The 16,214-nt window shown below is 30.3% G+C and overlaps 1 protein-coding gene across 1 annotated transcript in view; it reads left to right on the forward strand.

The window, feature by feature from the left end:
- LOC106462114 (multiple epidermal growth factor-like domains protein 8) overlaps window positions 1-16,214 on the forward strand; it is a 112,609-nt gene that overhangs the window by 27,276 nt on the left and 69,119 nt on the right. Inside the window, exons 10-13 of the mRNA XM_022389258.1 lie at window positions 1,208-1,402; window positions 4,851-5,096; window positions 10,552-10,655; window positions 12,598-12,744. Coding sequence (XP_022244966.1) covers window positions 1,208-1,402; window positions 4,851-5,096; window positions 10,552-10,655; window positions 12,598-12,744 — 692 coding nt within the window. The remainder of the gene's footprint in view (window positions 1-1,207; window positions 1,403-4,850; window positions 5,097-10,551; window positions 10,656-12,597; window positions 12,745-16,214) is intronic.

The raw sequence follows: 16,214 nt of genomic DNA on the forward strand, positions 1-16,214 counted from the left end.
ACGGCTAGCGCAGATAGCCCTCGTGTAGCTTTGCGCGAAATTCAAAACAAACAAAAATCTGTTTTTATTTCTGATATGACTTTAAAATGATAAGTGTATGAGATATATTGGTATTTGTATGGATTGCTTTATAAAGTCAGATCTTTGACTTGTGTACAAGCCATGTAATAAGTTGAGCTTAGCTGTTTAGGTTTTAGATAAAGATTACCAGAAGTAAATTACACATTATTGGAATTGCCAGTAATGATCAATTTGGCTTTGAAGTTTATTTTTTTCTATATGACTTTAAACTCAAATGCATTTACCTTCCAGAAAATATATCCTCCACAGTAAGTATTGTTATATACACAATTATCTTAAAATTTTATGGTATTCTAAATTCTTAGTTTATAAACATTATTGGGTTTGAAATAAAAATTTGATGAATTAAAAATATAAGATATTTACCAATCTCTCTCTATACAGTCATGGTTGTACAATAATTTATTGGAGAAATTTGCAACAACACAATTCAATATTGTGCATTTATTAATCAGAATTAACAATTGATACTGTACTTACCTTAACATGGATAATCTTACATGCACATTTTACAAGTTTTGAAAAACAGTAAATGCTAACATTATACCATGAATAACAAACTGGAAGTTGGACTGAGGTCAAAATTAATTCTTGTAATTTTGTATAATTTATGAAAACATTAAATGGAATTGCTTTCTTGTCCTGATTTTCTTGTGGAAAAACATTTTTAAACCTACAGCATATGAAATAAATTTGATAAACTCAGTTTCTAAGATATAGCAAAGATCAACTAAATCTGATTGATTCCTAGGGCATATCTTGCATGTGGGAAGTAGTTTAACAAAATGTGTTAAAACGTTATCAGCTTGCAATTGAGTGACAGTGTTGGTAGCCATGAATTTCACCGCCATAAAGTCCTGAGATACAGTTTGTTTTTAAGCATTTCTATTTTGGTTCTTTAGATTTTTTATGGTACAGATTAGGACAAAATAATTACGATACAGTAACTGCTGTGATATGTTTCAGGATAAAATATTGATCTTAAAAAGTATTAATTACCTCTTACATCCATCTTTTAACTCTGCTATTGTGACATATTTAAAAATGAATGTCTTGTTTTAAACTGTCACCTAGTTTTCATATAAATAAAAACAAAAGTATAAACATTGTTTTATTATGCCCCTAGGAAATTGTGGCCAATGTAACTACTACAGAAACAGAGGTGAAAGTTCAACGTCCAAATGGCCAGACTTTGTTTCCTAATTTTACTCGATATCAGAAGTACCTCTTAGAATTGGAGGCCAGACATCATATAGATAATACACATCAAAGTCCCCCTAAGGTGGAACTCTTTTGGAGTTCATCTGGTTCGGAAAATAAGGTGAGCTCAAACAAAGAAACACATAACTATTGTAGTATTTTGAACACAGTCTAGAATAGAATACTTTCATCAATAAAGTTGTCTTGTATCCCTTTTTTATCAGATAATGTTTTTAATATCATTTTAATTAGTTTCACTCTTGGTTAAATATTCTAGAAATATTTATTAAAAGTTTGAGTCACATTGTGGCAATCATTGTTTTTTTCTACTGTACTTTATCTAGTTTAACATTCACTATTGTCTAATGGGCTTATATAAAACATATTCAGCTTTTAATTTAGAATTTACACTAGTTCATTGACATGTAGATGGTGATATTAAGTGTTATTTTTTGTTAAAAAATAAACAAAAGCTGTTTAGACCAAGATGTATTGTGATAGTTATTATCTAAAAAGGGAATAAATTAATAAGATATGCAAAACATGGAACACTCAGAAGTCTAACATTGTAAGTGTTGCAGTAGTTCACTTTAAACATTATTTTTTTACGTATCCTTCTGGGCAATATTTGTTGTGAAAGCTTTTTTATGTTTTCTGCATATGACACTAGTAATGTTAAGTTTTTTTTTAAATAATTTAATTATTTCATATCTATAGCTCCTTAAGCTAGGATTTTAAATTAAAACCCAGCTTTGAATGTGCTCCCTGAAAACTTAATTTTATAGTTGTTTATAGTTATCTCATGTAAGCAGACTTCACTAAGCTGAATTTAGTTAGTGAATGATTATTAAAATTGGGTAGACTTATCCCCTAAACATTCTAAGCCTTTTCTTTTTAAGTAATCCACTTGGTTTTTGATCTTGAATGTTCTTGGTGCATTATATGCTTCACTATTCTGCCTTTTATATGATTTATTAAGCAAGCACTAGAGAACCTACATAAGTGCTGCTTTTCCTACAGGTTTTTTTCTTCTCGATAAATGTGATATAAACTTCATTTGCTCCACTCGTGAATTCTGAAGCCTTTGTTAACCCTGATGTTAACACTTTGGATAATACAGAAAATTCTACAACTCCTTCAGAGTTTGGAGGTCTTGTTCACACAGTCTTTTTGTAGTATGGAGGGGGATCCTGTGGCTGCACTGTCAGCTCTCATTGATCAGCATATTAGAGCTGATGATGTTGAATCATTTATTGGTGTCGCAGTTGGGTTTCCCTTTAGTGTGGGCACTCAGTTTGTGGATTATCTGCTTTTTTCATGTTGGTGAGCAAACCTAATTTTTTTTAAGGTCTGTTCTCCTCCGTTGACAAAGGAACAGGATTTGTGTGGTAGTCCTAATTGTGAAGAAGCTTATGCTAGTTCTACCTCCAGTGGGATCTTGCTTCCAGTGACAAAGATCTATTATCTCAACATATTTACCTTTGAGCGTACTGTATTCCAAGTGTGATGAACATTTTGACAGATTCTCTTCCATAAGATCATCAGCTTCCTATCACAGAGTAGATGGTCCATTCAGGTTTTTAAATTCATATGAGAATGACTAGGTTGTTCATTGATGTGATATCTTCACAGGGCAAACAACCATCTTCTTCTACTTGTATCCAGCTTCACTAACATTGGATGTCTTGTGTCAAAATTGGAAACAAATCTTTATGCATATCCTTATCTCTGCCTTCTTCCTCTGGTGGGGAGGAAGCAAAACATTCATTCCGCGACTAAGAAGTTAGCATAATTTCACGTATTAATATACTTGATTCTAATTTATTTTTAAATTCAATCTAACTTTATCAGTTATTTAGTTTTTGAAAAGAAGTATAAAACTGTTCAATGATAAAATACATTGTTACATATAGCAAAAATATAATTAATACTGCTAGTAGTTACAGTCTAGAAACCTATAAATATCTGATGCCAAAATATATTAAGTTTACCAGCATGGAAAATGTAAGATAAATAACGTTTATGATGTAATAACATATTTGGAAATGCATCAAAGACCCAAAAAAAGCTTTTGGAAAAGTATGTCCAACTGTATGGGTCTGTCTTAATGTATGTCAGATGTTACATCCATTTAGTGTTTCTAAGTGAGTAATATTTATGAGAATTTGTCATTTTTCTGTGGAAATATTCAACATTTTTCAATGAATATTTGTACATGTGTTTTGTAAAAAATTGTACATCTAGCAAATGCTGAAAATGTGTGTTCCCTATCTGGTAACTTTATAGATATATTCTAAGTGTTGGCAGTGGATTTTGTAATTTAGAAGAAATGAGCTGCTATGGTAGTACTTAGTTAGTCAGGTATGGTTAGAGCATCAGTAGTAACCAGATAATGTTATAAATGTAAAATACTATACAATTGTTTGTGTGAAACAAATCATTTAAGCATTAAATACTTAAAAACATAAAACAGTCATTTTGCACTAACAAATCTAGCTCTATGTTTACTTTCAGTGGTAGTGTTATAGGTAATAATTTTTTGTTCTCCAAAAGGGGAATTCCAAAAATAGTAAAATACTCTAATACCATACAGTTGGGAACATACTTCTGAGGTAGGAAAGTGTTCACAAGGATGCATTTTCATATCATCCCTAGAGGGCATAAAAATAGTGAGAATTTTAAAACTCAATATTGATCTGTCTCTCTGACAAAAGGAAAGATGGTAAAAAAAAGTCATAAAAATTCTTTGACTTAGTGAAGGAAATAAAAACAAAGGAACAACCACAGTTGTATGCTATTATGATTTTTAATGAAACTTAAGTGTTACATAATTAAAATTTATGTCAAATTACATAGAAATACAAGGAAGATGGTGTATTTTACACGTTTATATTAAAAGGAAAATATTAAGGAATTTTTTGGTTGATATGTCACATTTTACATAACATGCATTTTTATAATGTTTGGTTTTTCTGTGGGAAATGTGGTAAACTATACATATTTACAGCTCTCCCACTTACAGAAGAGTCCAGCATGACCAGATGGTTAGGGCCCTTTCAGCCATGGGGGCATTATAATGTGACGGTCAATCCCACTATTCGTTGGTAAAAGAGTAGCCCAAGAGTTGGCAGTGGGTAGTGATGACTAGCTGCTTTCACTCTAGTCTTACACTGTTAAATTAGGGACGGCTAGTGCAGTTATCCCTTGTGTAGGTTTGCACGAAATTCAAAACAGACAAACTTACAGAATAATTTCTTTACAATAATAACATGGTGTTCCGTGGTTGTTACAGGTGAAATTAAATTGTCGTGTATGATGTATAATGCTGTTTTCATTTGTCAACTGAATGATACATGACAGTCATAACCTTTTAACAAGTAACTGAATACGATTAAGTTAGAGGCCTCTGAGCTTCTGGTCCCAAAATTTTGTACTTGTAATCCTATAGTCTGGTTAAATGGAAATATGGAAAAAGTTTATATCATTGCATTCTCTCTACTAGTTTAATTAATATATTTGATTAAGTTACTTTTTATGAATATACAATCTTCTTTCTTTCATGGCAACAGGTTATTACACAGGAACATCTGGAACCTTACAGGAATGGATCATGTGGTAGCCTTTCTACTTGCATGAGTTGTTTAAGTGATGCTGAGTGTGGGTGGTGTCGTTCACAGAACCAGTGTTTGCATCGAAATAAAAGAGACTCTCGCAGATCCCAATGTTTCTACAATGAAGAGCTTCAGTTCTTAGTGTTAAAACCAAAAGATTGTCCTCTTTGTTCAGATTTCATTGACTGTAAGGATTGTACTCAAGTAAGTTTTCCTGTTGTAAATACAGTTCATAGTGTTAAAACCAAAAGATTGTCCTCTCTGTTCAGATTTCATGGACTGTAAGGATTGTACGCAAGTAAGTTTTCCTGTTGTAAATACTAAGATGCTGAAGACAGTGTCACTGTATTTAAATCTATTGTGAATAAAAGGTTTTGGGTGACTGTTGTATATGGAAGGAGAGAGAGCTAAGTAAAAACTCTGGTGCATCAATTAAACTATTTGAATTTAGAAAATCTTATTAAAAAAGAAATATTACTGATTTTAAAATAAGCTACATATTTTGGGAAATTCATAATTTTTGTACAAATAGTGATAAATGTAAGAACAAATAATTTAAGTGTCTAGGGATCATTAATGTTATATTTAGTTGTGGAATGATTGTTGTTAGGCATGCAAAATCATGGAATTCTATTTGCATGTGTATAAAAATTGTAGTTTAAAGAAAATTATTTTCCTAAAAAGCACTACTGTAGTAGTGAATAATACTTTACAAACATCAGAATGGCTGAAACTTAATTTCATTAGATAGGAAAAACAAGACTCAAAGAACTTTAAATTGGGACTAGTCAGTGTGTGATATGTCAACAGACAAAGGAAACATCATGATTACCTTGATAACTTTTCACCCATCAAAAATGATCAATATTCTGAATTACATTTCTTTTGTAAAATGATCTAAAAATGAAAGTAAAGTAAAATTAACCTTGTGTATATGGGTAGGTCAAAGTGTGCATGGCACAAACCTTTTACAGAATTACATTCAAAATGTATTTAATTTTAATTAATCTTAACATGAAAATCATCTTGAACTCAGTTAGCCCATTCCTCACGGGTCAAAGGCCATGTCATCGCATTTGTTGACTCAAATTTAAAATTTTATTGAACTACTATGTTATGAATTTATGTCAAAAAGTTTGGCATCAAACTGCGGATTATAATTCAAATTTCAGTATTATACATTAGTTGATTTCTTAATTTTATAAGTAAATGTAAAAAACACACACCTAAACATTGATTTTTTGTGTGTCATGTGTTATGTTGATTGCGGCACTGGTTCAGATTAGATGTTTATTATGTGAAAATACAAAATCTATAGTTTTGCACAAATTAGGAACTCCAATTACCTATATTAACAAGCTAGAATATCTTTTCTATTTGCTGAGATATTGCTCATGTATTGAATCAAACACAGTGGTCCAGCTCACTTCTTTCCATTTTTGGAAACGCTCCCTTATATACACTTACTTGTGTATATTCAAAGCTCAAAATTGCTCCCCTAGTGGCCTTCTCAGCCATTTTCAAATATTATGATGTTGTCACATTCTTTCAATACAAATCTTCATGCTGGTGAGGTGGGTTATTAGCGTGCTTGAAATTTCATATTTTTTTAAACCCAAATGCAGCTTAATTACTAAGCTTGATAAAGTATAGTGGAATTCTATGGTATCAATATAGTAATTTGTGTTTTTTTGGTTATTTCAAATGTATATATAAAAACCTAAAAATAATATTTTGTTTTAAATCCTCCATATGTGAAATTTTATAAGGCTCATCAACCTATGACAAGTAGCAAATGAGTACAAAGTTCATAACTAGAAGAGATAATTGTTTGCTTTACTTTATTCACTGTTCTATGTTTTAAGAAAAATAATTTGAAGAGGTTATTTGTAAATAGTAATAATGTATAAACATATATTATTTATAATAATTGAAATGTGACTATATTTTACCAAATACTAGTCCACTATAACACAGCCAAGACAGGTCACTTTGTAAAGACTAAAGGTCAGTTTTATGTTACTGGATATGGTAACATGAGTACACGTGTGCTGTGTCATTGTAACTTCTGTATTGCAAGCCAGACACGGCTGAAAGGTCAATATGATAAAAATAATAAATATATATAAATGTATAATGTTATGAGATTTAAGCTATTTAGTCTAAACATTTGTGTTTTCGTGTTATAATTTGTAGTCATTCTAGAATGAAAAAGGCATGATTTATATTTGTTTCCTAATTTTTATGGTGGTTAGAAGATCAGTCAAATAGATCAAACCTGTACAGAGATTCGTTATTGAAAATAACAGATGAAATATAAAGTTTTTTTTAAGAAACATTTGATAACTGTCTGGACATTATAAAGATTTTACATGTAAAGTTTGAATATTTTCTGATACATAAAAGTATTTTTAATCTTAAAATGAAAATTACTTTGTATGTTGGATAGGCAACATGCAAAAAGAAAAAAGGCATAAGAAAACTTGGCTTAACACATCTTGATACTTAATAAAAAAAAAATGATATTTTGCATATGAAAGCATTGTAATGTTTACTGATAATCTGCCAAATTTTGTGAATCTATGCTTACTAATTTAAAAGTTATAGCATGAAAACTATAACAAGCACAAAATGGTTACGAGGTCGGTACCAGGGACCAAGCCTATGCTGAAAGAGTTAGACTCTGACTACGTAAATTCACAGAAAAATCTTGAATAAAAATACGTAATTGAAAAAATCTGAATTTTTATGTACAAAGACTTTGTAAAGTTTACTAAAAGCTTGCCAAGTTTCATGAAGGTATACTTAGTACATTAAAAGTTATGATATGTATAGTTTCATGGTTACATGGTGGTTGCAAGATCAGTAAAAATGACTAAGTCCACCTACAAAAGGTTAAATCATCAAGTAAATTCTCCACTAAGATGCACAACAATTGTTTGATCAGTTTAAACTTATTATCTTCATGGACTTCATATTTCATGTTCATTGTACCTTTGCATCTTACTATTTATTTAATTAACAAATTTTACCTTGTGATGTTGTTAGGTTAACTTAATAAAAATTTCTTGACTTATGCCATTACTTTTTTTTTCCCTTTGCCATTACTTTTTTTTTCCCTTTGCCATTACTTTTTCCCCTTTCTTGGTGTCACATATTACTTACTGTACTTTCCAGTTTGATCAAATTTTTAATTTTTTTTTTCTCTGGAGTTAAGTTAAGAACAGGATTAACCCTTTCCCAATGGTCTCCTGCAATTTGCGGGAACCCAACTGGGGAATGATACATAAGCAACGAAACATACAATAACTCTAAGACTTCTTAACGTATCCTCACAAAATCTGGTAAGAAAGTATTATGAGTAACTTGTACTCTAAGAATTACATTATTGTGATTAAAGATTATAAGTAACTAGTACACAAAGAATGACATTACTTTTGATTGAGTCTTTCTGCTAAAAATATGTTATATATTCATTGGAGTTATTTGCACTCGGACTCTGAATAGTTTGAGTGCAAGGTGATTTTCATTTTAAGTATAAAAATACTTTTCTTCAACTTACAGTTTTCAAGTTTTATTTGCATAACCTCTTGAACCTCCAAAATGAATATCAAAAGTTTTTTAAGGTAAATGTTTATATTTTTCATTTTCTCTACAATATCACTAACTGTAGATATTATCATCAACATACAGTACAAAGAAATGTTTAAAATTAAGAAATAGAAAACATTTTCATACCTTTTGATTTTTCATAGAATATCTTAAAAGATCTTCTTTTGGTCATATTTGAAATTTCAGGTTTTTTTCCTTTTCAGATATGCTTAATTTTTAATGTTTTATTTTTTCCTTTTTGTCTTTTGCCATTAATTATTCATCTCAACACAAGTCAATGATGCCCTTGGGCCTATTACAGTATCTTTTGGGAGCGATGCACAAGCCTTCAGCAAAATTATCTTACACTCGTGCACGATCGTAATCCGTGAGAACTGGGGCAGTATTTGAAATAAATTTCAAATATGCATTTTAAAACATAAATAATACATGATTAACTAAGATATAAAAGTAAAACTTAAATGCAATTTAACTATCTCTAACTATAACACATATAAGAAACAACAGTAAGCGCTATCATGGACAAAGCAGCCAACAATACTTTTTGGCAGTTATGTCTACCTGATGATGACAACTGAGCACCAATTTCAAAATAACTATTGTTGGTTTATAGTTTAAAATGGGTTATTTTATAATGACCATATACATGTGTGTCAAGTAACTACATGTGACTTCTAAAGCTCAAGGAATAGTATTGAAGGTGGGTGTGGCATCTGTCAGGGGTTGGACAAATTTATTTTTAGTTTCAACAGAACTCAGGCAAAGATCTTTGGAACATACACGTCAATAGGGCAAGTAAAGCAAATAAATATACATATTGTCTAGACATACATCTACAGGACTGGGATTATCTTATTCAAGATAGAGAGCACGAAAGTTGAGATTTTTCATAGCTCATGGGTCAAGTAACAACACAAAACTGAAGTTTTAAGTATTTTTTTAAAAGTTTCTTTTTAAACACAGGAATTAAAACTTAGATAACATAAAACTTCTAATCATAACATACATTATAATGTTAATTTTATTAACATGCATTTGATAGTAAAGGGATTTAAAGGGGTACCAGTTGCAAAATTGGTTAAAAGCTCACTATTTAAAAATAGCAAAAAAAATCTGGTATGATGTTAACCCATTTTATATGTACTTGTAGAGGTCTGTGAATAGTAATTATGATTAATTAAACTGTATACTCACAGTTAATAAAAGATTACTGTTTGTAAAACTTGAGGGTTATATATATTACCATGAATTTATGGACAAAATTTTTCTTTTTATGAGATTCTGAATTTTTTTGCATTATGAAAAATGTGATGTATAAAAATCATCTCTCAACAGCATAAAATTATCTTTAACTTTGTGAACTCCAAAAAATATGAAAGTATTCAAGTTTGCATAGGAGAACAATAGGAATTCTCAGTAGATATCCTTTTTTCTTCTTTTCTGATGCTTGTTGAAAGACTGTGATATTAAGATGTCTAATGATGTAGAGCTATTAGTTTTAGTGTTTATAGGAGGTTTTATTAATACAAGTTCTTTATTTTAAAGATTATATGTCAGGTATATTACTCTTACTCTGGATGCTAATCAAAAGTTTGCATTAAAGCAACTGGCAAAATTTTAGTAGAAATAGAAATGATTTATTGAAGTGCGAAATAAAAGAATAATTCCTCACAAAACATTATATTTCATAAGTTTGTATGTCAATGTCCTTTCCATAGGTGTAGTTTTAATTGAATTATTTCTTAGTCAAGTTCTTTTTTTGTTTTTTAGCATTCTATAATGTAATGCATTGACCATTTAACAGCTCCTTAACAAGGGATAACTATAATTGTAGCTCAATCTGTGGAACTTATTTTAAAAGTGAATATATATATGCTCATTGAAATCCAGTTATACATAAAAAATAAATTTCATTCAAAAAATGGTTATACAGTTTAATTTTTTCTCTGTAAATCGTTTTATAAGTTCAGTACAAAATTTGTGAAGTGACAGTTTTAATGTACTTGCTTTTTTATAACTGTTTTTCTCTCTTTTTTTTTTAAACCAGCAATCACACTGTGAATGGATAGTAAAAACAGCTACCTGTGTGCGCATTGGAAGCAATGATAAATCTGTTCGTCATACGAAACTTTGTCCAATTCCATGTGAATTGTAAGAAAAACTTTATATGAGTCCCTTTTTTTATGTTTATAGTATGAGTTAAGAAATTAAAAACATAAAACATGAATTTTCTTTAACCTTTTCTTTGATTTCCTTGAATTATCAATCTCCACCTAGCAGTTAATGAAGAATTTCTTTTGAAAAACTTATATCAAAAACGTGGATGAGGGACAAACATATAGAACAATATTTAAAAGAACATGAAGGTTTAATATAACTGAACGGCTTCTTAATAGATTTCTCTGTCAGATTGAGTCGGCACCCGACGTGTCTCCATGCACCTCAAACAACAAGGTGTAGTTAACTTATTAAGGCTAATTCACATTCAGGTGGCATTAACAAGTTCTGTCATATGGGATGAGGAGAAACAAAAGTTTCTGAACATCCTGGGTTGTCTTTCAAACCCTGAAGGACCTGTCACAATTATGTTGTTGTACCTAATAGAAAAACATTGCTTCACTTGTAGAAAAATGTGATGTTATTGATGCTGGAACCACATACACGGAAACTGCTACAGAATCTCTGATAAAGAGAGTAGATGAATATCAAAAAGATAGTAGAAGCTCTAATCTTTAACACAAACTTTAAGAACAGAAAATAACAATTTGAAGATTCCACTGTTACAGATACGAGTTCTTTTATCATGGTTGTACTGGAACTTTATAGCACAGTAAATCAAACCAAACCACAGACCTATGAAGGCTCATGTTAATCATTTAAATGTCATCTCTCATCTAAGTTCTGTAGACAAGTTGTTTATTATTTAGAATTTAAGTTTATTAATATTTGTTTTGGATAAAGTAATTTTAAAAAAACAGTAGTGTTTGCTCTTATTTTCAATTTTTGTCCCTGTTCTAATTGTCAGTGAGATGGTGGAAATCATTAATTTCCCAACCTGCACAGATACAACTTCTGAGTTGATGAATTTGAGCCCCAAATCTATAAACTTTGCACTTGTTTGAGACTTATTTTTAGCTTAAGTAATGTGAAAACAGTGAATGTTTGAAGTTGGCGATGTCAAGCATTATAAAATTCAACTATCTGCATGTTTTATTTAACAATTTTCAATTTTCTAAAACTAATAAAGCCTTGGATATGTCATTTTAAAACTGTAATTATTTCTTTCTTGCAAACTGTCTCCCATTTTTCATTGTAAAGTTGTAAAGTTTCTTACTATGTGGTGCTTTTGTCATGTAATTAACTTAAATTAATTTAAAGACTTTTCTTCCATGTTTATTTATTTTATTGAAGTGATTGCTTTGGCAGTTAATTTTATGTTTACAAGAACTCAAGTTCTGTAGCTCTAAGCCATCATGAACACTTACATCATATTTTGTTCTTCAAGCAATGTTAGAAATCAAGACATAGTGTTATCTAAGTTAGTAAAAGGAGGACATCAGTAAGTTTTATGTATAACAACAGAGTAAAGTAAATGCTATCTATTTATATTAGTTTTAATGCTTTAGACAGTTTTTTATTGTACCATTTCTTTCAACAAAGTGAACTAGTACATGTCTACTGTAGTATATGTATAACTATCTTTTAGGTCAACTCTTGCATGGGTTATTCATAACAGTGTAGTAAGTAGTTGTATTATGTAGTTGTTTTTATTGTATTATAAATCCTAACTTGAGTTAAAAAAACAAAGTTATATTTTAAAAGGTCCCATAGTTATTATTCCCATATGTTTCAAGTGTCTGTTTCAGATATGGTGACTTTGGGATTTAAAGGGTTAATATCCACCATTAATATGACCTCTTTCTTACTTCTTTAAATATTACTGTTATTTCTTAATACATTAAGCATTTCAGAGTAATAAAAATTTTTGGTTTCCTTTCATATTCTAAAAGTGCAAAAAAGTAAATACATTAAATGGAATTAGTATGGGGCAAAAGAAAAACTTCATAAAAAAGTTTTTTTTTTATCTTTTAAGGCGACTCAACTGCACTTCTTGTCTTGGAAATCCTGGGATGTGTGCGTGGTGTGAACAAACACAAACATGTTTTATGTTTTCAACTTTTACAACATCTTTTATGTACGGTGGTTGTCGAGAATGGGTAGATGAGGATGAGAACCGCAGGTGAGAATGTAATTAATTACTTCCTCTTCCTGCTTTTTATTTTATTTATTCCTTTTGCAATTACAAATTATGCTAACATTTGAAGATAGAATCTTAAGACAGAAATTCAACATTTTACAACTTATGCTTGAATAATATATAAGATTTCTGTTTTGATTCATCACTCTTTTAAATTTTTTTGGGGAGGTGGAGCATGTGGTGAGTGTAATAAAGTGGTTAATGTGCCAGCCTATGGATCTGAGGTTCCTTGGTTTGCATCTTGTTACCGACCAGCCTAGAAAAAAATGAATAATCTTGCTTTGCATATTGGGACTGTGGATGCATTATAAGAAAGATTATCAACTCCAACTATTTGGGCTACAAAAGTAGCCCAAGAGTTAATGATGGTTGGTGTTGACTAGGTGCCTTTCCTCGAGTTTATTAATTCAAAATTAGGGACAGCTAGTTCAGATAACCCCTTGTAGCTTTAAGCAAAATCTAACAAACAAACAAACTTATTAGGTTTTATAATTTTTATTACATTCTGTTACTTTTTTTTCCTAAAGATTTTTCATTCAGCAATGATAATTCTCATTCTTAAAGGGTTTGTAGTTTTGTTTTAGATATAAAACAAACTTTCCATCTTTTACAGATGATTTAGAGAGACTACTCATGATGAACAAACAAAGGTTAAGTGGGCAGCAACTGCCTAGTTCAGAATGATGCTTGTAGAGAAAACTTTGAAGGACTAATCTATAAAAGTATTTCAGGTAGAAAATTTAATGTTTCAAAAGCTGTTCATCTTTTGTCTACAGGTCAGCTTGCACTGGTTTTGTAAGGTTTTATATCTGATCTTGTAAGATTGAAATGGATATGGCGTGATTGGCTGGTGGTTCTTGTAATGTGGTTGAGGGAATGAGTGGTAATTTGACCAATGGTAACCACAAACTTCTGATTTCCATGCTTAAGTCTCTATTTAACAGTAGTTTAATCATGTTGATGTGGAAAGATTCTTTGGTTTATCTTGTTTTCCAGAATTTATCCCATCAGTATGGCATGTTTTACCATGGCTGAATTCTGTGTTCTCATCAGTCTTGGGCTGTCTATGTTCTTTTACCCTTGCCATAAAATATCTTCCTGTTTCTTTAATGTAAGTTTGTTTGCAAAAGCAAGATATTTCATCAATTATGTTTACGTATTCGTTGTCAGTTGTTCTTTGTGTAGTTTTGACAAAGATAGATCTGATGTCCACTGGAGATTTTACAGAACACTCAAGATTGTTCTTGTCAATACTAACCAAAGAAGAACTGATAAACATAAAAATGTCATGAGTGTTCTGTAAGATATCTGGAGGACATTAGATCTATCCTTGTCAAAACTTAACAAAGCAAAGCATGCATAATTTGCAAAATATCTTGTTTCTGTAAACAGACCTATATTAGAGAAACTGAGGGTAAAAGAACCTAAAGATAACACAAAATTGATGAAGACATAGAATTCAGTTCTGGTAAAACATACTATGTTGATAGCATATATAATATACTGAGAAAATTACAGACACATTGAATCTGATAAATTCTGCAAAACAATAAAAATCAACGTTAATTTTTCTTCATCAATACAATGAAACCATTGCTAAATGCAGAGTCAGGCCTGGCAATCAGCTATTTGTGGCTAACATTAGTCAAATCATTACTCATTCCATCAACCATGCTGCAAGAACCATCAGCTATTCATTTAATATCCCCTTCAATCCTTACAGGTACCACATAAATCCTTGCAAAACCAGTGCAAACAGACACAAAGATGAAAGATGGTAAATTTTTCAAACTGTCACACTTTTTACCTGAGCTACTTTTGTAGATTAGTCCTCCAAGACTCTACAAGTATCATCCTGAACTAGACAGTTACTGTCCATTCCACCTTTATTTGATCAAACTTTCCAACTGTCATATGAAAGCCAGTTTGCCAAATGCTGATTCTTTTCTTAAATTCTTGTTTAACCCTTTCGATATGGGTCACAGGTGAAAGGCCATGTCATCTCGTTTGTTGACTCACATTCAAAACTTTATTGAACTACTATTTTATGAATTTATGTCAAAAAGTTTGGCATCAAACTGTAGATTATAATTCAAATTTTAGTACTATACATTACTCAATTTGTTAATTTAAAAGTAAATATTAAAAAACACAGATAAACATCAATTTTTGTGTGTCACATGGTATGTTGAATGCAGCACTGGTTCAAGTTAGATGTTTGTGATGTCAAAATACTAAGTCTGTAGTTTCATACGAATTAGAAACTCAAATTAAAGAAATTGACTAGCTAGAATATAAAATAAGAAGGTCTTATCTTTTCTATTTGCTAAGATATTGCTCATATAATAGATCAAACATAGTGGCACCCCGCTTACCTCCTTCCATTTTTGGAAACACTCTTATAAACACTTACTTCTATATATGACATGAATAACCAATCGGAAGCTCATAATGGCCCTCTAGTGGCTTTCTCAGCCATTTTAATGGGCTTGGCACCATTTCTTTCTTTTGAACCAATATTTCAATGACGTAGGATATTTTTTCATATTGTTTTTTACTAAAATACATCTTAGTTACTAGGCTTGATAAATTATAGTGGAATTCTATGGTATTAATGTAGTAATTTATGAATTTTTAGTTATTCAAATGTATATATAAAACCTAAAAAAAATATTTTGTTTCATATCCTCCACGTGCAAATTTTTTAAAGGCTTAGCAACCTACGTCAAGCAGTACAAAGGTCGTAACTAGAAGACATAATTGTTTGCTCTACTTCTTTATTTACTGTTCTATGTTTTAGGAAAAATAACTTTAAGAACTTATTTCAAAATAGCAATAATCTATATACATATATAATGTATAACAATTTAAATGTGACTGTATTTTACAAAATACTAGTCGACTAAAACACAGCCAAGACAAGTTACTTTGTACAAACCAAAGATCACCTTTATGTTATTTGATACAGTAACATGAGTGCACGTGAGCTGCATCATTGTAACTTTTGTATTGTTAGCCAGGCATGGGTGAAGGGTCAATATAATAAATATATATAAATGTATAATGTTATGAGATTTAAGCTATTTCGTCTAAACATTTATGTTTTTGTGTTATAATTTGTGTTCATTCTAGAATAAAAGATGCATAATTTATGTTTATTTCCTCATTTCTTATGGTGGTTGCGAGATTCGTCAAATTTACCAAACCTGTACAGAGATTAATTACTGAAAATAACAGATAAAATATAAAATTAATAAATTATATTGGACATTATAATGATTTCGCATATGAAATTTCAAAATTTTCTGATGCATAAAGGTATTTTTAATATTAAGATGAAAATTATTTTGCATGATAGATAGGCAAGATGTGAAAAGAAAAAAAAAGGCATGAGAGAAACACTGCTTTACAAACCTTAAGACTTAATAAAAAAAATTAGATACTTTGTGTAT

The sequence above is a fragment of the Limulus polyphemus genome, unplaced genomic scaffold, assembly GCF_000517525.1.
Source record: "Limulus polyphemus unplaced genomic scaffold, Limulus_polyphemus-2.1.2 Scaffold1098, whole genome shotgun sequence".
Lineage (NCBI taxonomy): Eukaryota > Metazoa > Arthropoda > Merostomata > Xiphosura > Limulidae > Limulus > Limulus polyphemus.